General features: G+C 46.9%; 1 protein-coding gene across 1 annotated transcript in view; it reads right to left on the reverse strand.

Annotated features, from left to right (window-relative positions):
* Nucleotides 1–2,783: 2,783 nt before the first annotated feature.
* Nucleotides 2,784–23,584, reverse strand: part of PGPEP1L (pyroglutamyl-peptidase I like) — a gene marked incomplete at both ends in the record, with an annotated part of 48,037 nt that continues 27,236 nt past the window's right edge. Inside the window, 4 exons of the mRNA XM_079699097.1 lie at nucleotides 2,784–2,934; nucleotides 3,298–3,459; nucleotides 13,720–13,946; nucleotides 14,964–15,086. Coding sequence (XP_079555223.1) covers nucleotides 2,784–2,934; nucleotides 3,298–3,459; nucleotides 13,720–13,946; nucleotides 14,964–15,086 — 663 coding nt within the window. The remainder of the gene's footprint in view (nucleotides 2,935–3,297; nucleotides 3,460–13,719; nucleotides 13,947–14,963; nucleotides 15,087–23,584) is intronic.

Below are 23,584 nucleotides of genomic sequence, written 5' to 3' on the forward strand. Positions count from 1 at the left end.
GGTGAGGCCATAGACACGCACACAGGATGTGGCTCCCTGGCGCTGCTCAGAAATGTTAGTTACTTTCCAGCCAGCGAGCTTGGCCTGCCCCAGGGACTCTACAATCTGGGCATCATTATCTTTGCCAGGGGAAATGGTTATGGTAGGAAGTGTGAATACATGTTCTAAGGAAACAAGCTGTACATGTTCTAGAATCAAACCTGAGACACATCAGGAAGACAAGCTCATCATTCACTAAACTTAGATCATGGGAAATTATACTCCAGTAATAAAATCAGGCTACTGGACAAAGCGCTAATTAGCAAGGTGTAGGCAGCAGAAGTAAATGAAAGGCCATGCTTACTAAAGACCTGGTGAGTCTCAAATACTTGGACCTAAAAACAAAAAAGAGGGGACTCTCAAGCTTGGCATTGCCCCCGGGGTTTTGCTTACCATTGTCACGAAGTGCCTGGCACTCAGGGGACCCTTGCTAGATGACCGATGACTGATAGCAGGCTCATTTCTGAGGCTTGGGTGGGTGTCTGGGCTCTAGTGGGGAGGACACAGGAGCCCAGAAGGATTCCCACGTTCCCCGGTGGGTGATGCCGTGCTTCCAGGCTGTGGAGGCGCAGTCTGCACCTGTCCTCAGCCAGAGGAGCAGCAGTTTCTTCTGAGGATGAAGGTGCTGGGTCTTTATAAGTGTTAGACCCTCTCCCCACCATGCCACTGCTTAAGCCCACAATCCAACAGGGCTATTTCCATATTTACTCTTACAGGTCCAGCAACAAGCCCACATTCAGTAAAGTTTCCTCTCATCACTGATGGACTTTCACATCCATTCTCTCACCAGATCTTCACAACAACTCTGCAAAGGAAGGATTTTTATTACTCTGTTTTACAGATGAGTAAACACGCAGATATGTCCAAGACCCCCAGCTAGTAAATGACCAACCCAGGGCTCAGCCTTTTGAAGCTGTGTCAGCTTTCAAACTGTCTCAGAACTGCTGCGTATCAGCCATAACTAAACAGACCCCAGTGTGCATCTGCGGGGGATGGCAGGCCACTTAGACCAGGATGTGAACTGGACCTCTGGGGTTCTCCCTAAAAAACCTTGGAGGCCACAGAGGGGAGATGACAGGGACGTTCATCAAGAGTGAGCTCTGGGCCTCCAACTGGATGACATCTAAGAGTTTGCTTGGCGCCAAGCCATACGCATTTTACAATCTGAAATAACACTGGAGCCGGGTCCCAGAGGATGCCTGCTTGCCACCGTCCTGAGACAGAAGCTAAAATAAGGGGGTGTCCAGGGCTCTGGGTAGCAGGTGTTTGCCTACAACTACAGAAGGCTCTCCACATTAACAGCCGTGCAGCAGGACCTATGCTTGCTGGCCAGACCATCCCACCCCACTTGCTGCCTTTGATCTGCTACAGTAGGACTTTGATCTGTTTTATGGCAAGTGAGCCAGTTTCATTTGCAAAGGGGTCCTGTAAAGTCTATTACAAATGCACAAGTGTGCTGGAGGGCTAATGGTAAAGTGAGTTCCTTTGCCCAGTTCCTTTGTTATAAGGTGCAGCTGCTTTTTCTTACAGTGAATAAATCTGGGTACTAAGTGATGATGATTTTTTTTTAATGGAATTAAGTGGAAAATGATAGCTGTGAGCATACCAACATAAGAAGAAATTTCCCAGAGGTTAGCCACCTTCAAGCTCTTTCTCCAAAATACAGTGTTGCTAATGGGGTTCCCAATGGAAATTTGCCCCCAGAAAACACTGGACAAGTAAAACCTTGTTGTGAACAACTTGGAACTGTGTCATAAAGGCAAAATGAAAGATGAAAAGGGGAGGTTCTGTTTCTTAAAAGGTAGGGATAACACTGACCATGGCAGAGAAGCTAAACCCAGCTATTAACCTTTGCTTTAGGACCAAACACTACTGGGGGAGTGTAAAGTGATACAGCTGCCATGGAAAGCAGTATAGCAGCTCCTCCAAAAAAGTAAACATAGAATTACCTTATGATCCAGCAATAGACACACATACACACACACACCAGGATTCTAACAGATACTTGCACACCAGTGTTCATAGTAGTAGTATTCAAAATAACCAAAAGGTAAAAGCAACCCAGTGTCCATCAAAAGATGAATGGGGCTTCCCTGGTGGCGCAGTGGTTGAGAGTCCGCCTGCCAATGCAGGGGACGTGGGTTCGTGCCCCGGTCCGGGAAGATCCCACATGCCGTGGAGTGGCTGGGCCCGTGAGCCATGGCTGCTGAGCCTGCGCGTCCGGAGCCTGTGCTCCGCAACAGGAGAGGCCACAACAGTGAGAGGCCCACGTACCGCAAAAAAAAAACACAAAAGGTGAATGGATAAACAAACTGTAGTCTATACATACAATGGAATATTATTCAGCCTCAAAGGAAGGAAATTCTGATGCATGCCACAACATGGATGAACCCTGAAGACATTATGCTAAGTGAAATAAGCCAGTCACAAAAGGACAAGGATTCCATTTGTATGAGGTCCCTAGAGTAGTTAAATTCAGAGATGGAGGGTAGAATAATAGGTGCCAAGGGCCAGCGGCGGGGGGAAGGGTGGAGACACTGTTTAAGGGGTACAGAGTTTCCGTCTGGGATGATGCGAAAATTCTGGAGATGGATGGTGGTGATGGTTGCACAACAAGTGAATGTACATAATGCCACTGAACACTTAAAAATGGTTACAATGGTAAATTTTATGTTATGTGTATTTTACAATAATTTTTCAATAAAGTTAAAAAAGAAAAAACCAGACACTAAAGACTCAGTGGCTCAGAAGCTGCCCACAGCACCTGGATGCACAAGCTTGGAGGCCCAGAGTGGGGTGCCCGAGTAGCAGCTGCACCTGCGTTTCCCATGGTTGGCCAGTCGCAGGTCATCCCACCACACGGGGCTTGCACAACAGGTCTGGGGTCCCAGAAATCTGGGCAGGATCACACAGGCCTGCTGCATAGACTTTTAAGAGGAAAAAAATTACTAGCATTTCATTTTATTGTCCGGAAAACCATAACTGAAGCTAGTTAAGCCCTTGTGAAATGTCTGCCTTTCAGAGTGTTCTTTCTTCTGACAATAAAATAACCCTTTGTGATTTCATTGGGCTAATTCAGAACTTTTTTCCTCTGTGTAAACTGTTTTACAAGCAAATTTTTAAAAGCCTCTCAAAGCACAGTTGAACTCTGCATACAGGACTGAAACATTTAATTTTCTCTAAAGGAGAAGTCTCCCAGTTGGTTCCCCCTGTCTGGAATCGCAAAGGCTGAGTTTCCTGTGAACGAAGCGTTGAGACCTGGCTTTCTCAGTCTCCTCCAGCATTTCCTGGATGATAACTTGCAGGGCTTTTCCCAGCAGGCTAGCCGGAAGCGAAGGAGATAATGGAGGGACATGGACGAGTGCCACGCACCCATTTCCATGATGCAAAGACAGGTAGTAGGTGTAATCGCAGACATACCTACAACCACACAAAATGCCAAGTTACTCCTTGGACCAACCTCTAACCTCAGTGAAATGTAAGCAGAAGCAGCAATGCAGCATCCGCAAAGCATGAGGGAAGACTGCCACCAGGGAGACCCAGGTTTTGTTCTTCTGCCAAAGAACATGCTGCTGGGAATGAGCCATGGAGAGACCGGCTCTTGGCCTCATGTCCAGCAAGTGGTTGAACCCTGGAAGGGACCAGATTTTCAACCAACTAGTCCAAAACGTTCTCCCCCCAACCCCGGGGACCTTTCTCATTCATGTCTGCATTGAGTCATTTTGTTGTCACAGCTGCTCCAGGTCTTTGCTCACAACCCTGCAACCTCCACCTTTAGCAGGAGTTAACATAAATCTTTAAGTTAATGGATCCAGAGATAAGACAGGAAGAAACAAAAACAAGAAGATAAGAAACAACAAAAAAAAAACTAAATGGAACTAGCTGGGAAGAGATGGCCACAAACCTGACCTCCAACAGACCCTGGGTCTCATTATATGTTGATTTTTCTAAATTCGCATATTAAACGACACATCTACCGGCTGCCCTAACTGGACATTAAGGACCAAAAAAAGCATTAAAAAGGGGGTGGCACTCCACTCCCCTGCAAAAGCCCTGCCCCTTCCCAGGTAGACTAATGCATATGCCTCCCCATCATTAGCCTCACTCCTATCTTTAAAATTAAATCCCTCTCACCAAGTGGGTGATAAGTTGATCTGTAAACTTAGTCCCTGCTTCTCCAATCCCTGAACACTGAATAAGGCTTAATCCAAGCAGGAAAAAGAACCCTCTCCCGATGAGGCAGGGCGCATCGGCTCGGCTAGGGCCCGAGCAGGGTCCATACAACTTAATTTGGTAACAAATTCTGGCATCCAACAAGGGGCGCATTCTGTCTGTTAACTCAGGGTTACTCACTGACCCAGGGCCAACAAAGCCGGCTAAATAACTGAGCTGTTTGCCCCAATTCTCAACCGCTGGGCCAGTAAGGGCTACTAAATTAAGCCTGAGGTTGAAAAGCAGCCAAGGATCAAGTGGAGCGCTCCTCAGGTAAAGAACGTCTCTTTGTTTCACGTGTGTGACGTAAGCCCTAGTCTCTGTTCTTGTTAAGAGTGAAGCTTCAATCTCTGTTCTATGTGGTTTTGTTTGTTCTAATGCTCTTGGAAATACGTGCCACAACTGTGGGCACGGGTTGAGCACTTGAAGGCCACTATGGCGTTCGCCACCAAAAAGGATAAGCTGGTCATGCACCAGGGTAGATGAGCACTGGGTACCCTGCCAACCAGAAGCAAATGTCCGTGTAAGCAGGCACACTGTAAAACATTCACAGCCCCAACCTCTACAGCGTTCCCACCTCTAGGGTATAGTCAAAAATGCAAGAACACACCTTTTGTGTTGGTTCCTCTTGCCCTAACTTGCCATCCCGGGGCAAGGTATACGTCTCTGTTGGGTAGGTCCCTCCCCACTACCCTCCACCACAGATCCCTAGGGATCCCTCCTCTGAGACATGAACACTTTAAAAATCTTGTTTTCATCAGATTTCAGGAAAATCACTTTGTCTAGTTGGGGAAGGAAGAAGAGGACCCCCAAACTGTCCAAAGTCCTTGGGTCCTCGTAGTTGAGAGTATAGAAAACTGGACACATACCAAATGGGTATTTGGCCTCCCTGCCTGATTACCTGTAACGGAGCAGGGACACACCTTTTGTGAACAAGCCTCCTTGACTACCGGAGAGGCTCTTTATCTGAGCAATTTATCTGATTAGAGAACCCTTATTTCCCACTCCCCCTTCACCCTGTCTCTGGGGACTGCTTGCTGAAAGATACCTCCTACAGCCCCACAGCGGGTCTGGGAACATCTAGTCACTGACTTAAGAGGGGGCTTTATAGGGACTTCCCTGATGGCGCAGTGGTTAAGACTCCGTGCTCCCAACGTTGGGGGCCCGGGTTCAATCCCTACTCAGGGAACTAGATCCCACATGCATGCCGCAACTAAGAGTTTGCGAGCCACAACTAAGCAGGCCACGTGCCAAAACTAAGAAGCCGGCGAGCCGCAACTAAGGAGACTGCCTGCCGCAACTAAGACCCTACATAACCAAATAAATAAAATAAATAAACGTTAAAAAAAGGTGGGGGACTTTATAACTAAGGCCCTCTTGGACAGTGTCTCCCCTTCCAGCCCCTGCGAAGGTTGGTTCAGGTTTCAGTTAGAGCTCCTAAACCACTTGGTGTGGGTCAATCTTGTGGGATCTGCATAGCCACCAACCCTAAGAAGAGGCTACTGGGAAGTTGGAAACAGACTAAATAAGGACTCCCCAGTATGGGTAATCAAGCCTCTATCCCAGTGAACGTCAAGGTGCATCCTCCATAACTGGAAATTCTTTGAGTAGCGCCCCCTAACAGGGAGACAGCTTATTTTCTTTTGTAACACGGCATGGCCCCAATATAAACTGGCGGATGGAGAAAGTCGGCCAACTAACGACTCTCTAAATTCTAATACTATTTTTTAATTTGACCTCTATTGCCAGCGTTAAAAAAAAAATGGGATGAGATCTCCTATGTCCAATTTTTCATGGCCCTTAGCCAAATAAAGGGCTTCTGGAAAAAATACGAGGCTAGTTCAAATTTCTCTTTCCTGGGATTGGAATCTCAGCCTGAGGATCCTCTTGACTTCCTCCCTCTGCTAAGGGTAGCTGCCCCGGCTTCCAACAGTTCACCTGAGACTCCTGAGTCATCGACATCTACCCCTACCTCTCCTGAATCCCCGACGCTCTCTACTCCCTCAAATTCACCACCTCCCTACCTGGTGCCCCCTCTTCCACCCAATGGGTGGTCCCCCTCCCTGACTCTTTCACCTCCATCTCTCAGTACACCTTCCTTGAGGACTAGTCCAATGCACTAGTACCAGCCCTCTGGAATCAAGAAGCTATTTCCCCTTCAGGAGGTTCCCAATGCAAAGGGCGAACTGACCACTGTGTAGGTACTCTTCTCTTCCTTGGATCTCTATAACTGGAAGGATTGATCCAAGGGTTTAAGGGGAGACCCCGAGGGAGTCCTTAATTTAGTCTGGGGAATACTGCACACTCATTTGAGTGGATACCCAAACCCTCCTAAACATCTTATTGTCTGGGGAAGAAAAGGTACTGATTATAATTAATGCAAGGGAGGAAGCTGCTAAGACCAATCAAAATAACGTGGGGCATGCTGTACACCAGCCTGGAGCCCAGGCTGTTCCCCAACACGGACCCTGGGTGGGGCCATCTAGAGGAAAATGGTCATCAGCACCTCACACATTTCAGGAATTTGATTCTGAAGGGCATTCAGTCAGCGGGGAAGAAACTCATAAATTGGAGTAGGTTCAAGGAGTCATCCAAGGACTGAAGGAAAATCCCTCAGCCTTCCTTGAGCACCTAAGGGAGTGCCTCCGAGTATATACAAACATAAACCTGGTGTCATTGGAAGGGCAGGTCATTATTAAGTACCATTTTATTTCCTAGCATTTCCCAGACATTAGGAGAAAATTACAAAAGTTGGAGAGAGGGCCCACCACACCTACTTCCAGGCTGGAGGAATCAGCATTTCGGATGTTTAACAGCCAGGATCTGGAGGCTGATACAAAGGAAGATAAACGAGCAGAACAAACTGCCAGTTTTCTGGCTTTAGCAATTCAGGGTTCATCGACCTCCAAGGGATGACACCCCCCCACACACACACACACACAAGGGACCCTGTAACATCAATGAGTCGCCTGGGATTTCGAAGACCATGCCCGCAGTGGAGAGAAGGGCTTAAAGCCAATCAGTGTGCTAACTGCATAGAGGAGGGCCACTGGAAGGGGGACTGCCCCAAATGTCTCTGAAGGAGACTAAGTGGACCACCATGTCCTGGCCCACCCTCATTGGTCACACACATAAAAGAAGAGGACTGAAGGGGCCCAGGGGCTCCTAGGAGCGCCCCGGAAATTACCCCCAAGAAGCCTTGGCTGACCCTGACTCTAGGTGGTAAAAAGGCTGACTTTTTAGTCAACACAGGGGCCACCTTCTGGGTCTTGAACACCCAACAAGGCAAAATGACCAAATATAAATGTAAGATAACGGGAGTGAAAGGGAAGCCGCAGGAACGCAATATTATAGAGCACCTTGAGTGCGATTTGGAAGGAAAAACGTTATCTCACTCTTTCCTGTATGTCCCGGAATGCCTAATTCCTCTAATAGGAAGAGATTTACTATATAAATTGGGAGCTACAATTTATCTCAGAGACACAAAACTTAACATCAAAATACCTAAGACTCCCTTTCATTCCGTAGCACTCATGCTACCACCCTCTGCCAAGAATAAGGGCTCAATTAACCTTGAGGGGACTAATCCCTCAGTATGGGCCCACGACACTGTGGGCAGAGCCAGGAGGGCACCACCAGTCGTGGTCAAGCTGCGACCCGCCTACAATCACCCAAATAAAAAACAATACCCATTAAGCAAAGAAGCCCTAGCGGGCATTAAGTAGAAAGTCTACTCAAACAAGGGCTTCTTAGACCCTGCCATTTTCCTTGCAACACTCTTAATCTGCCAGTAAAAAAAAAAACCCAAGAGATACTGGCTTGTTCAGGACCTTCAAGCTGTAAATGAAGCTATGGAGGAAATTCACCCAGTGGTGCCAAATCCCTACACCTTACTCTCTACCCTAAACTGCGAAAGGATTTGGTATTCAGTGCTAGATTTAAAAGATACCTTCTTTTGTGTGCCCTTAGCCCTGTAATCTCAATACATTCTTGCATCTGAATAGCAGGTGGCAGCATGAGAAAACAACATTTTTGCTGGATGGTTCTGCTCCAGGGATTTAAAAACTCTCCCACCCTTTTAGGAGAGGTTTTAGCTGAGGTTCTTAGTGACCTTGAGTTAGAACAAGGGACTAGGACTTCCCTGGTGGCACAGTGGTTAAGAATGCAATGCAGGGGACACCAGTTTGAGCCCTGGTCCGGGAAGATCCCACATGACACAGAGCAAGTGAGCCCACATGCCACAACTACTGAACCCGTGCACCTAGAGCCCATGCTCCACAACAAGAGAAGCCACCGCAGTGAGCAGCCCGTGCACAGCAATGAAGAGTAGCCCCTGCTCGCCGCAACTAGAGAAAGCCCACACACAGTAACGAAGACCCACCACAGCCAAAAATAAAATATAAATAAATTAATTAATTAAAAAAGAACAGGGTACTATACTTCAATATGTGGATGACATTCTAATCGCCACCCCACCAACGAGCTTTTCGACCATAACACAGTTAATGCCTTAAATCATCTGGCCGAGAGAGGATATAAAGTTTCAAAGGAAAAAGCCCAAATCTCCCTCCAGCAGGTAGAACACTTAGGGTTTAATACTAGAAAAGGGGCACAGGGCACTATCTAAGGAGAGGAGAGAACATATTTGCCAGATGGCACCCCTAGTATGAGAAAACAGCTCCAGGGTTTCCTGGGAATGCCTGAGTTCTGCCACATATGGATCCCCAAATCTGCCTTAATTGCTAAGCTCTCATATGAACAATTAAAAAGGAAGGACCTTGACCCTTTTGAGCAGACCCCCAGTTGTGACTGGGCATTCCTAGAACTCAAAAACCATCTCATGAGAATCCCCCTGTTACCCTACCTGAGTCTCCCCTTCCAATCTTCATGTACATGAGGGAGGAGAAACTGCCCTGGGCTTGATTAAACAAAAACTTGGACCTCTGACTCAGGCTGTAGCCTGTTTTTCTAAACAATTGGACCAAACTGCTAAAGGATAGCCCCCATGTTTACAGGCTGTAGCTGCTACTTCTCAGCTTCTCAAAGAAGCTAACAAATTAACTTTTGGACAGCCCCTGACCATCTGGACCCCACACCACCTCATAAAGCTAAGGGGGGCAGACTGGTTATCCTCTGGTCAAACCCTCCAAGTCCAAGCCATGCTTCTAGACAACCTGTCTGTGACTCTGAAGCACTGTAATGTCCTTAACCCTGCCTCCTTGCTACATCAGACAGGTCCAAAATTAACTCATGATTGTGAGGAAGTTATGGAACAGGTTTACTCCAGCAGGGCTGATTTAAAGAGCTTCCCTAGAGAGAAGGCAGGATTGGAATGGTTCACTGATGGGAGTTGCTTTATGAAAGATGGAAAACAAAAGGCAGGCTACACAGTGGTTTCTGTCACTGAAGTGGTGGAAGCTAAAGCCTTGCCCTCTGGCTGCTCTGCTCAGAGGACTGAGTTAATTACCCTCATCAGAGCACTAGAACTGGGGAAAGGGAAAGTTGTCAATATCTACACTGACTCTAAATATTCCTATTCAATCCTACACGCCCATGGGGCCATCTGGAAGGAGAGAGGAATGCTGACCTCAGGGAATAAACAGATTAAAAATGGGGGTGGGGGTGAATTATGAGGCTGCTGGAGGCTATACTCCTGCCAAAGAGTATAGCCTGTATTCACTGTAGAGGCCATCAAAAGGGAGAAGCAGAAATAATAAGAGGAAATAACAGAGCAGATATGGCAGCTAAACAAGCAGCAGAGGGTGGGGACAGACTTCAAACGTCACTCCTACTGGTACCCCCAGATCCTAACTCTTACACTCCCATATACACCCCAGAAGAAAGAGAAAAGCCTTTGAGATTGGGCTATTTTAAAAGCCCAGAATATCAGGAATGGATGGTTAACAATCATGGGCAGCTGTTCTTCCCATCAGCTACTGCACTCCAAGCCATCCGGGAAGCTCACCAGAGCACACGTTATGGGCAGGAGGCCCTGTGTCAATGGCTCACCAAATCCATGACTAATCCCAACTTCTGAAGTCTCCTTAAACAGGTGGTTGAAGCTTGCCCTGTCTCCAGAATAACCCCAACACTTACCGCCCACCAAGGTCAAGGGAGTGACCCCCACCCAGTATAGAGACACACATCCAGGTCAAGACTGGCAAACTGATTTTACAGTAATGCCCCAGGCACAAGGAAATTTTTAGATATTTGCTGGTTTTGACTGACACCTCTGGCTGGATGGACACATTCCCGACCCAAACCAAGACTACCTCGGAGATCTCTAAGGCCCTGCTCAAAAAAATAATCCCTCGGTTTGGGCTCCCTAAATCCATTCAAAGTGACAGCGGGCCCGCCTTTGTTTCTCAGATTACTAAGGAAGTCTCTAGAGCCCTAGGAATTAAATGGAGTTTACACTCTTCTTGGAGACCACAGTCTTCAGGAAAAGTAAAAAGAACAAATGAAACTCTCAAAAGAAATTTAGCCAAACTATGTCAAGAGACTCATCAACCTTGGATCTCCCTTTGCCCCACAGCACTTTGGAGAATGCAATTAACCCCTAAAGGAAAGCTCAGGTTAAGTCCATAAGAGATCATGCACAGAAGGCCCATTCCTGAAGGACCCGGCTACAAAGCCAACCTTAGGGATATGGACCAAATGAAATATGCCTTACAGAGAGGGGAAATAATCAAAGCTTTACACGCCTAAGGGAATCAGGAACTGCCTTCCCCTTCTGACATGGTTTTACATCCTTTGTACCCTGGGGATTGGGTTTATTTGAAAACCTGGAAGGCTGGAAATCCACAAGACCAGTTAGACCCCAAGTGGACAGGACCTTATCTTGTTATCTTGACCACTCATTCAGCCTGACAATTGCAGGGCATAACTCCGTGGGCCCACTATACCAGAGTGAAGACGGCACCTACAGCTGAGGAAGAAGTTACTGAGCCATGCACTCAATACACCTGTGAACCTGTCACACACCTTAAGTTACTTTTGAAAAGGACTAACTTACCAATAGATAAGTATTGTGGTGGACAGGCTTATTAGTTGGCCTTGTCCTTACTATTGCCCTACTTGGCTTCTGCTGTTCTGACAAGCCCCCTCCCTCTGGCAAACACCTCCTCTCTCCATGCTGGACATATGGGATACTAACACTGGAAGCAGGATGAGTGGCCATTATTGTCTATTCTTTCTTCTCTGCTCTATCTATCTCTTACAACTGTCCACAAAGAATGGGAATTCAATGCAATAGTAAATTTCTCAAGAATTATAGCCTGTGGACAAAATCTATCCCAGTGCTGGATCTGTCACCCCCACTCTTCTCCAAGTGACACCTATGGATTAAAGGTATTACATTTCACCTCTAAGAATGATAACCTCACTCTCACCTTGGCTAAACCTACCCCTCTTGAAGTTCATATCCCATCCCTAATGCAGCTTCCCTGCTTGGATTCCCTCTAACGAATACAAAGCACTCACTCTAAAGTGCCATTGCTCTGATCATCTTGCTGCCACTGCCCCTATTAAACGCCCCTACCAAAGGGAGGAACTTGCAATAACACCTTAGGGCTGCTCTGGACTCTGATCAATGCTTCTTCCATTATCCCACAATTTAAGTACCCCGGGATGGACTCCTGTGGAAATCTCACCTGTTGGTGCCCTCTGAACCAACCTGATGAATACACACAGGGACCGGAAGGGAGATGTACTTATTGGAGAGGGAAAATGCCAGTTGTCTGGCATTTAGTATATGGCCCTCCTAAGGCCTGGGGAAAAGCCACTAGTCAAGAATCCCTCAGTAACCCCTGCTATGCGGGTGGGCCTCTCTCCCCACACTGGAAGGGCACCCCCTCTTGGGCTAGCCACTTATGGAGGTGGTTCAACTCCCCAGAACATAAGCTCCCCCTGGGTACCTGTTCCTTTGTGGCCCAAGAATAAACCAACTGCTCCATCAGACCAACCCCAACTCCTCCTTCCCTCTCTGGGGTGGGTTCTATCCCTTCCTTGTTTAGATAATGCCCAGTTGGGGGGACATTGCATGCTAGGCCAGCTAAATTCTCAAAACCTAGGTATAACCATTCATAATATCACCCTGCCCTGCGATAAAAGAGCAATAGGACTCATTCTGGCAGGAATAGGGACTGCTCCAGACTAGCAGCTCCCTGGGGAGGCTTCGCATACCATGAAGTCACACTACAAAATCTCACCCAGGCCTAATTGCTATTATCCTCCTGCTTATCTTTGGGCCTTGCCTCCTTAACTGCCTTGTCAACTTCCTTAGTAAACAGCTTGAAGCCATCAAATTTTAGATGATACTAACACAAGGGTACAAGCAACTGGGACTGCAGCTTGGCAACAATCAGACTTATTTTAGGCTAGTCAGGAACAGTTCTGCTCCTCTAATGCAGGGAAAAAATTATGCTCATGTTCAGCAGGAAGCAGTTCAGAAGTCAAACCTTTGCCCTTCAATGCCCCTCAAGAATGAGGAGCAATAACAAGGAAAGGGGGATTTTATTGCCAGAGCTGCTCCAGGTCTTTGCTCAAAACCTGCCAACCCCCACCTTTAGCAGGAGTTAACCTAAATCTTTAAGTTAAAGGATCCAGAGATAAGAAAGAAAGCTACAAACAAACAAACAAAAACAGGTGGTACTAGCTGGGACCAAGATGGCCAGGAACCTGACCTCCAACAGACCCTGAGTCTTATTATATGTTGATTTTACTAAACTAGCTTAATATGCTTAATAAGACCACCTACTGGTGTGCAGGACCAGCGATTAAGGACCATAAAAAGGATAAAAAGGGGGTGGCACCTCACTCCCTCAGAAAAGCCCCGCCCCTTCCCAGGCAGACTAATGCATATGCCTCCCCATCATTAGCCTCACTCTGCTTCCCTTTGTCTTTATCTTTAAAATTAAATCTCTCTCACCAGGTAGGTGAGAAGTTGATCTGTGAACTTAGTTCCCACTTCTCCATTATTTGACCACTGAATAAAGCTCAAAGCCAAAGGGAAAAAGAACACTCAGAGGCCAAGTTAGGACCTCAGCAGGGTTCATAGGACTTAATTTGGTAACAATTTGTTCATTCATTCTTTGCAGGGAGGAGTAACTATCTCCTAGGTGGTCAGAGTCTGGAGAAAAAAAGGTAAATTAATCTTCATCTGGGCTAAACCAGAAGTTAATTCACAACTTTGCCAGCAATAAATAAAAATAAAACATCCACAAAATGTTAGTGGCTCTCAACATCCCCATCCCACCCCTTCTCCTCTGCCGGCCACCAGGCCGGTGAGTGGGAGGGGGCCTCAGAACCAGCCCTGGGCGTGAATGAGCAATGGGCCAGTGTGCAGGGTGCCTCTGGGCTGTTCCCCGCCGCCAAGCACCCAGCTGGATGGCACATCCCAGGAGGAAGGCTGGTCAGAGGCCACTTCAGCCCTTCCTCCTCCCCTACGTGCCCAGGAACAAAACGCACCTGCCTGCGTCTCGGGAAAAGGCCACCTCCACGCCCTCGACCACCGCGCGCCTGCTGACTGCCCTCATGCTGACTCCCGAAGAGATCACTTCCGGGCCATCCGGAAGGCACACGCCACACTCAGGGTGGAAGCCCCGGATGTCGGCGTCCCTGTAGCCGCAGTTCTTGCCGCACTGTTCCAGAAAGATGGCCTTGGCGGCGGGGTCCACGCCCACATGCACAACGAGCTGTGTGAACACACGTGGCGGCAGGAGATTAGGGAAACTGAGGTCTGCTCTGCCCCCCAGACCACACAGAGGGAGAGCTCCGGGGTGCAAGACACCTCAACATCCCAAATGTGCCAGCATCACCCCCGTGCCCTGCCTGCTTCCCCTGATGAATGTGCTGGAATGAAAAACAGCTGGATAGAAACTCATGTGGCATCTAATTTAAATACTTTTATATTTTAAAATATTCTTACAGGGTAGTGTATTCCCTTTTTCCCTGGGGGATCCAGCTGGTATCTAAGCGTGTCCCAGGAGAAGCTTAGCCTTTCTGTGGAGGCTTCCATCTCTTTTATGAAACTCTTTAAGAAAGGAAGTTAGTAACAGTCTAATAAAATATTGTTAGAATTTTTTGAGCCTATTATTTTTCCTCTTTGAAAAAATTGCTGATTGTCTTATCAAAATATTTGGGGTGTTGTCTTAATGGTTTGGTGGTCTGTGTTTTATTAATATTATCTGGTCGTCGTATTTGGGGGATATTTGTACCAGCTTCCTATATAGTAACTCTGTTGTGGTAAGATAGGCTAGGAGTGATGAAGATGGGCCTCCCCAGGTGGGCCACTCTCCCGTCTCCCAGTGGGGGCTGCCCTCAAACTGCTCTCCTAGGTCCAAGAGGTCCTTGCCTCTCAGCCCACCTCACAACCCACCTGCCCTGCAAGGGCCTGGCGGGGACCTAACCCAAGGGCCTCTCTGTTAGGTGGAAACTACCTTTGGGTCCAGGCTGGGAATAAAGCTTCCATTTCTTTTCCTCCTTCTCTCTCTCCAGAGTCTTATTCCAAGATCTACTCTGTCTTTCATCTTAAGCTTTTACAAGTAGACCCTTATGAAATCATCTGGGCCCTTACTGGTGGGATGCAGGGGCAGGGTACACTTCAGCCATCAACCCTAGAAACAGTGTCCTGGGGTTCACAGGTTCTGGGTCTCCACCACATAATCAGCCCCCTGTCCCCCAGCCCAACTGCCTCCCCAGCTGTCATTTACTTGCGGTTGAAGATCCTCCCAGATTCTGGTGACCCTCTGCTTCACCTCTCTGTAATCCACTGGCAGTTGAAGAATCCGCAGCTCCACCTCCATGTCACGCCCCAGACCCAGCTTGGAGAGTTCCTGCAGAAAGAAACAGGTGGACTCACCTTGCTTTATGGAGGGCCAAGGGGAGTTCCTGAAAAGCCATCATCGGGGTCATCTAGTCCATTCTCAGGGCCTTCTGTGGGCCTGGACCCTGCCCTCAAGGAGTGGCGAGGGGCCAACAGGGGGGCCATGGTTCCTGCCCCACGCACAAGGCCCCACATAGCTGCTTCTGTCAAGGTGCACGTACCCCAGAGGCATGCCTGACCCAGTCTGCAGGTTAGGACATAGTTAACAGAGGGGATGCAGGGGAGTTCTAGGGGACAGATGGGGGTGAGCCAGATGAAGAAGCTGGAGGAGAGTGTGCCGGGCAGAGGGAGTCGCAGAGGCACAGGGAGCTTAGAACAGGAATTTATCATCTCACAGTCTTGCAGGACAGAAGTCCAAAATCAAGGTGTCAGCAGGGTCATCCTCCCTCTGAACCTGGTAGGAGAAGGATCCTACCTTGCCTCTTCCAGCTTCTGGTAGCCCCCAATAGTCCTTGGCTTGTGGCAGCATAACTGCAGTCTTCACATCACCTCCCCTTTGTGCATGCTTGTTTTTGTGTCCAGGTTCCCCGCTTTATAAGAACACTTCACCCATTACACTCTATAAGGTGGTGCTTTCCAGAAGGTTGATGGCGTTACTCTTGCCGAAGTAGAAAGTGCAGGGAGGCCAAACTGTAGTCCTCTGTGGCCTTTATAGAGCAATAGGTGTGGAATGGAGTGCATTTGACATTGGACTTGACACCTCTGTGTATTTTACTTATCTGAAAGGCGATGCCCAGGAGACTGAAAGGCCCTGCTTCTGCTTATCAGCTGTTTCCTTTCAAGCCTCTAATCTGATGCTCAAACAGCCTTGACTAGAGGTTGACATTAGAATCCCTCCACTGTTGGATTCTAGTGGAACTCCTGGTCTAGGGCTGTACTCCACAACCAGCCACCTTGACATTTCAGTGCAGGAAATAGGAATAGGCACTCTAGGTGGAATACATACAGATGTCACACATTGCCTCGCATCAGCTCAGGTCATGTTTTGCCATCAAATAGATGAAGGAAAACTTTTAATATTTAGAAATCTCTGGATGTCAGAATTGCAGATAAGGGATTGTGGACCAGTATAAACTTGAACTTGTTCAAGTATTACCATGGAATTATTCTCCAGTATCTTCCTGGCATATTTTCTCTCCCTAACTAGAATGTCTCCCTCTTCCTCTTTCCCTCCCAGCTGTCCCTACAGGGAGAGCTGGCAGCTTGGGAGATCTGCCCTGTACCAGCTCTAGGGACTCTGCTAAGGGGCAGCCAGCCTTCCCTGGAAAGAGGTGACCACTGTCGCCCACACTGTGGGGCTGGAAGTCCTGGGGCCTGCTGATTCCCCTGGAGTACTTTGAGCAACGGGAGGAACAACTGGAGCCAATAGACATCCACCACTGAGGACAGAGGGCAGACAGGAGGGTAACTGCACCTCCACTGGCTGCAGGCCTCCCAGGGCCTTGGCCAAGCTGCCTGGATGGCTATGGGAAGTCTGCAGCCATCCTGAGGTCACCAGTATGTGTGGTAAGCTGTACTGGTGTTGGGAGGGGGAACTATGGACTGAAAATATGCCTCCCTCCGCCAAATTCATATGTTGAAACCCTAACCCCCAATGTGATGGTGTTTGGAGATGAAGTCTTTGGGAGGTAATTAGGTTTAGATGAGGTCATGAGGGTGGGGCCCCCATGATGGGATTAGGGCCCTTATAAGAAGAGGAATAGAGACCAGAGCCTTTCTATCTCTGCAATGTGAGGGAGGACATAACCAGAAGGCAGTCATCTGCAAGCCAGAAAGAAAGTTCTCACCAGGAACCAAATCTGCGGGCACCTTGATCTTGGACTTGCCAGCCTCCAGAACTGTGAGACATACATGTGTGTTGTTTAAGCCACTCAGCCTATGGTATTTTGTTATAGCAGCCCAAGCTGACTCATACAGGTGAGCTTCCAGTTGGTAATGAGATGAGGCCTGGTTGAGTTTCAGATACATGCCAGTTCATCCATCCAACTCATTATAACTCTTGAAAGTGACACAGCCAACCTGGGACTAAAGTCAGAATCTGATTTGGGATATTGAGGAACTTCTTCCAACCTGCAATCATGGAAAGAGTCTCCAGACACTGACTTATGTGGACACTCTGCTCCCTCAAGCGTGTGTTCTCCCTCTCTCTCTCTCTCTCCCTCTCTGTCTCACAGACACACACTTGGTGTCCTGGGCCATGTACACTGTGACCCATGGCAGACAATAGCATTTTACAAAAAATAGGCCAAGCTAGTGGTCATCAGCAGCCAAGCCTGGAATGAGGAGGGAACAGGGCAGAAGGGGGCACATGCAAAGCGAGACCCCAACTATAGTGCTGCAGGGAAAGGCACGGGCTTTGGAGTCAGAAAGACAAAGGTTTGAGATCTGGCTCTGCCACCTCTCACTGGGCAAACTTGGGCATGTTATTTAGGCTTGGTGCATCTCAGTTTTCTCATCTGTGAAATGGGCATAATTAAAAGCCAGAGGGGTTTTCACAAATGTTAAATGATTCACAAAAAGTGCCCAGCACAGCATCTGGCACAATTGGGACTTTATATGAGGGATCGATGCTTATAATTAATCCATATTAATTTGAGAAAGTCATGCAAGAGGGATTTATTGAAAGTGATATTTATTAGAATTTGATGAGCTGGGGCCTGTCAGAAGCAGTGAGTAGAATATTCTGCATAAGCAGTCGGCAGGCCACTGGCTGCCACCACCCTTTCTGCCAAGGAGGGTTGGTTGTTTTAGCAAAGAGAGTATCCGTTCTGTGCATACCAGAGAGAGCCAGGGGTTTGTGCTTTTCAGACTGGCACACTTTCTCAGCTAGAACTGCAGAGTGTTTTGTGCCCAAGGGGGCAGGGACAAAGCCTGGTATAACCATCACCAAAGTGGAATCCAGGGTACTGTTCTAGCCACAGGAACCACCAGGCTCCGCAGGGAGCTGAGTGCCCATGCCAGGCCCATAATCAAGCAAAAAGCCTGAACCCCACCAGTCACAAAGGTCCTCAGGAATCAGAGAGTCCCGCCTTCTGCCTTTCTCCCACTTCTCCTTGCCTCCATGTCATCCGAGATCTGGTCACCAGGAACACATGGCAGCTTAACAAAGGGAACCGAAAGAAGGAGAAAAGACACCAGTTGCTCTCTGAATTTTTTTAAAAATCCACCGAGACTGTGGCACCAACTGGTGTTGCAAAGTGGTTGCTGTTTTTCCAAAATCTGATTCTTCCCTTATCAAATGAGGGTCTGGGGCTAGTACCAGGAAACAGGAAAGCATTTCTTCACTCAGGCATTCAAGAAAAACTCCCCGAGTGCTTGCAATGCGGTCCTCTGCTAGGGCTTGGCGTGTCCTGGAGGGTCACATTCTCAGAGGAGACACAGACCAGGAATGGACGTGATCACAAGAGTCCTGGTTCCGGTTCCAAGGGCTGTGTTTGCCGCCCCCACCCAGCTGCGGAAGCCTGAGGGTGAGGACCCCCGACTAGGGCATTAGGAAGGGGCCCAGACCCCGCTTTTTTCTCTCCCTACTGTGTGGGTTTGGGCAAATTATTAAAACTTGCTGAGCCTCAGTTTCTTGATCTGCAAAACATAGTAATAACAGGACCTCCCTCACAAGGGTTGCTGTGAAGGTTAAGCAAGACTGTGCACATGGAGTTGCAGCCTAAGAGGGCTGCACAGAGGGGGCTCTGACCGGGGCTTGGAGGATTAAAAGAGTGTTCGAGGGAAAGGAATAGCGGGAGCTTGGAGGTATGTGCAAATACCCACCCTCCCTCCCTCTCTCCCTCCTTCCCTCTTCCTTCTATTCTTCTCTCATTCACTTATCCATCAGTCATCAGATGTGGACTAGGCACTCCTGCGTGCAGCCTCTGTGCTGGGCTCTGGCTGAGGGTCTTGGAGTGCCTGTGTGTGCATGTCCGGGGGCTGACCGTGGAAGAGGAAATGACAGCTACTTCTTCTTGACCTGCAGGGCTGGAAGGAACCTGGGAACCATCGGGTGCTGAGACCCAGGCCTGGGCTCCCTCCGACCCCATCAGGCTGGAGGTGCTCCGGGGAGAGAGAAACTAAGGCCAGAGCTGGGGAGGGGCTCACCAGGCACAGGAAGAAGCCCACAGAGGTGACAGGAGGCCTAGCATACTAAGTATAGGACAGCTACTGGTGGAGCATAATGTAGCCATTCGAAATGATTTTACAAAGAATTTCTTGACATAGGAAAACCCATGAAAAGAAGTAAGTTTAAAAATCAGGATCTCAGACTGTTTCCTGCAGCCATTTATGGAAATGGAAACATACTGAAAATGGTCATCCCTTAAGGGGAGAATTAGGGGAGATTCCTATTTCTTTCTATACTGGTCATAACATTTTCACAATGGAATATTTTTGTATGTAATATTTTTCTGGCTCTGAAAGCTTAACAAAGAGTCCAGTAATCAGACTAGCTGCCCCTGGAGCATCCTCCCTGTGTGCAGGCACTACGCCCAGCACCTCACCCCAGTCCCCCGATGATGTCACCATTTTACAGATGACAAAACCGAGGATAAGTTTAAAAGAAGGGAGGAGTTCCAGGGAGTAGTCACAAAGGAGATGTTACCACAACATTGGGGTCAACTGTTTAGGGCTTGGGATAGCTCCCAGGTCACTCTCCTTTCCTTAACAAAGCCAAGTTCTCTTCTCTATATGTGACGGCTGTCCCAGCCTGAGCCCAATATCTTTTGGTTATTCCTCCACACTAGTGGGTCTCTTGCCTGAAAAATCCAGTATGAAAAACAGTGACCCCGTAATTCCTAATCCTCTAACTAGAGCAGTTGTCTCCAAATATTTTTGATTGTATGCCCCTATTGATAAAAGATTTTAGTGTGCACACACTATCATTAGCTGATGTCTTCATGTCTTAAGGCATGATACACACTGCATGTGGGCTTCACTGTTAATATGTGGATGTATATCTATATTTTCAGTGGTTTTCTTAATTCTTCCCCTTTTTTGGCCAATTTATTATTAGATTGTTCTTGTTTTTACATCAAAATGTGTCTGGGAGAGAACTCAGATGAGGTTAGGAAAAGGGTCACTTGGCTGTTTTCACATGTTTGTTCAGGTTTGCATCATGTTATCTTATATCTGTGGGGTTTTTGAAGATCATTTTTGTAAGGATTCCTTGATCATAATTTGAGGCTTAGTTTAATTAAAACTGGATAATATAATTCTGAAACCCATTAACTGGGCTGAAATACTCTGTAATAAAATAAAAATGATTCAAAGATGGAGGGCCTATCACCATGGTGTCCCTTGCTCCAAGGGTGACACGTTCCCTCTTCCCTCAGGAAACCAAGCCTGTCCAGGGACCTGCAGATGTACAAAGCCAGGTCAGCTTTGGTCCAGCTATGAAATTTAGCTTTATAGACTAAAAACATAGAGATTCACACCCATTAGGATGGCCACTATGAAAAAAAAAAAAGATAGCAAGTGTTGGCAAAGATATGGAGAAACTGCAACCCTTGTGCACTGTTGGTGGGAATGTAAAATGGTGCAGCTGCTATGGAAAACAGTATGGACACTCCTCAAAATATTAAAAATAGAATCATCATGTGATCTAGCAATCCTATGTCTGGGTACATATCCAAAAGAATTGAAAGCAAGAGCTCAAAGAGATATTTGCACATTCATGTTCATTGCAACATTATTCACAATAGCCAAGAGATGGAAGCAACCCAAATGTCCATTGATGGATGAATAAACAAAATGTGATCTATACAATCAATGAAATATTATTCAGCCTTAAAAGGAAGAAAATTCTGGCACATGCTACAATATAGACGAGTCTGGAAGACATTCTATGCTAAGTGAAATAAGCCAGTCACAAAAAGACAAACATTGTATGATTCCACCTATATGATGGATCTAAAGTGGTCAAATTCATAGAGACAGAAAGTAGAATAATAGTCATCAGGGGTTTGGGGGAGGGGGAAATGGGGAGTTGTTGTTCAACAGATACAGAGTTTTAGTTTTGCAAGATGAAAAGTTCTGAATATCTGTTGCACAACAACGTGAATATACTTAACACTACTGAAATGTACACCTAAAAATGGTTGAGATGGTAAATTTTATGTTTTTAATCACAGCTTTTTTGAAAAAAACATAGAAATGGAAATCCTGATATTTTCATCCTGTCCTCCAATGGATCAACTTGCAAACCCCATTTTGGAAATGATTTTGGATCCTCAAGAAGGTGCTGATGTAGGAAGTATTGGAGGACACGGGGTGGGTGGGCCTGCACACCTCTCACATCTGCTTAGGAGGTTGGGCAGGAAAGGGTTAACCCAGCAGGCTGTGGCTGCTCAAACTCTGCACATTTCCAAGAAACACCTGTCTTCAGGGCTGGCCCTTAGCTGGCTCCTGGGAGAAAGAGCTCTGAGCCCTTGGGATGTTCTGCTTGATTAGAACAGTTTTGTATGCCTGTGGCCTTGGGTCACATTGTGCTAGTTTGATTAGAGTTTATGCCAACACTGTGATTTATGGTGGATGCCTGTTTTTGCTCCGGAGTCTGAGTAGCTGAGGTCAGGCAGGCCGGCACTGCATACCTATGTGAATGACCCCAATAAAAACCCTAGACACCAAAGCTCAGATAAGCTTCCCAGGTTGACAACACTTCACACCTGTTGTCACATGGCATTGCTGGGAGAGTTACATGTATCCATGCAACTCCACTGGGAGAGGACACTTGGAAGCTTGTACCTGGTCTCTCCTGGTCTTTGCTCCATGCACCTTTCCCTTTGGTGATTTCAATATGGATCCTTTTGCTGCAGTACACTGCAACCGTGAGTATAACAGCTTTTCTGAGACCTGATTCAGGTGAATTTTGGAGCCTGAGGGTGGCCTTGGAAACCCTCTGACACAGAGGTATCTCAATGGCTCTTGAATCCTGGCCTCTCCTTAAGAATAATTTCTTCTTTATTTTCTCCTACTAGCTTTTTTTCCAAGCAGAAAAGAAGGCAATTTTCTCTGTTTTCATTCATTCGTTCATTCTTTTTTTTTTTCCAACATTTTTCAAGTCCTTCCTTTGTCCAAGCACTGTGCTGCCCTGTTCCTACCATGGGTGGGAAATGCCTGTGGAAAGTAAACGTCCTCAGAGCAGGTAGAGGGCGGGCAGGAGAGATGGTAGTACTAGGGTCAACTTGGAGGTCACAACTCATTGTAGGAGTCAGGAGAACAGGCTTGGAGTCTAGTGGGTGCAGTTCAATTCCAGATTTGCCCCTTGGGCACCACCTCAGGCATTTGACTTTGGGAAAATGACTTAGACTTTAAGAGCCTCAATGTCTCATCTGTAAAACTGAGAGCCCTTGCAGTGGCTCTCCATGGTGATACTGTCCCCACAGAGGGTGTTTGAACATATGTGGAGTGCTCTTAGTGTTTAAGGGAAAGCTACTGACAGTGCCTCAGAGGCTGAGATGCTAAATATCCTTCAATGCACATTTCACTTTAACCCACACTCTACACACAATAGTCTCAGAATAACAATACTAACTCCACTTTTAACAATATGATGACTGAAAAGTTTGAGATATTTTTATTTTCTATTGGGTTTTTTGTCCTTAAAGTAAATTGCTGGGTTTCAAAACTACTCATCAGAGTTCCTCTCTGTGTGGTTGTGTCACTAACTGGACACACTGTTAGGTTCATTAACTCAATTTACTCATAATTTCTATGGATTCCTTTTTAAAAAATTTAACATTGCTTTGTTAGTATGTAAAATATGCTACATGGTTCCATAGTTAAATCTACAGAACAAACTTTACTCAAAGAAGTCTAGTTCCTTTGTTTTTCCCCTCCATAAGAAACTATCTTTTAGTTTTATGGTTTATCCTTCATTTTTAATTTTCAAAAACAAATATGTGACATATATTTAGGCACCCCTCCCTTCTTATACACACTTTCCCCATCTTTGTGCAGCTGTCTTTCCTTATTTTTGCCAGTGTACCTTTGGGAGAGCTTCTAGAAATTTTCTGGATTGCTGGAGCAACACATATATTATCTTGCTGAGATTGCCAAATTCCTCTCCATTGGGACTGTACCACATTGCATTCTCTCCAGCAAAGTATGACAGTGCCCATCAGCCTCACAGCCTTGCACACTAGTTGTCAAAGTTTTGGATTTTTGCCAATCTGATCTTAGCATGGCTTTAATTTGCTTTCCTCTTATGAGCAAGTTTGGACATATTTTCACATGGGTAAGTCATTTGCATTCCTTTCTCTATAAAGTGACTCTCCATATCTTAGGCTTACTTTTCTTTAGGGTCAGTCACCTTTTTTTTTTTTTTCTATTTATAGAAGCTCTTTATATATCAGGGATACTGCCTTTCAACTTAGAAGTTTATCAGCTGTATTTGCCCTGCGAGGACTGGACAGGACTGAGTGGGGAAGAGAAAGTACGGAAAGGAATCACCCGCCTAGCTAT

This window comes from Hyperoodon ampullatus (assembly GCF_949752795.1).
Source record: "Hyperoodon ampullatus genome assembly, chromosome: 3".
NCBI lineage: Eukaryota > Metazoa > Chordata > Mammalia > Artiodactyla > Ziphiidae > Hyperoodon > Hyperoodon ampullatus.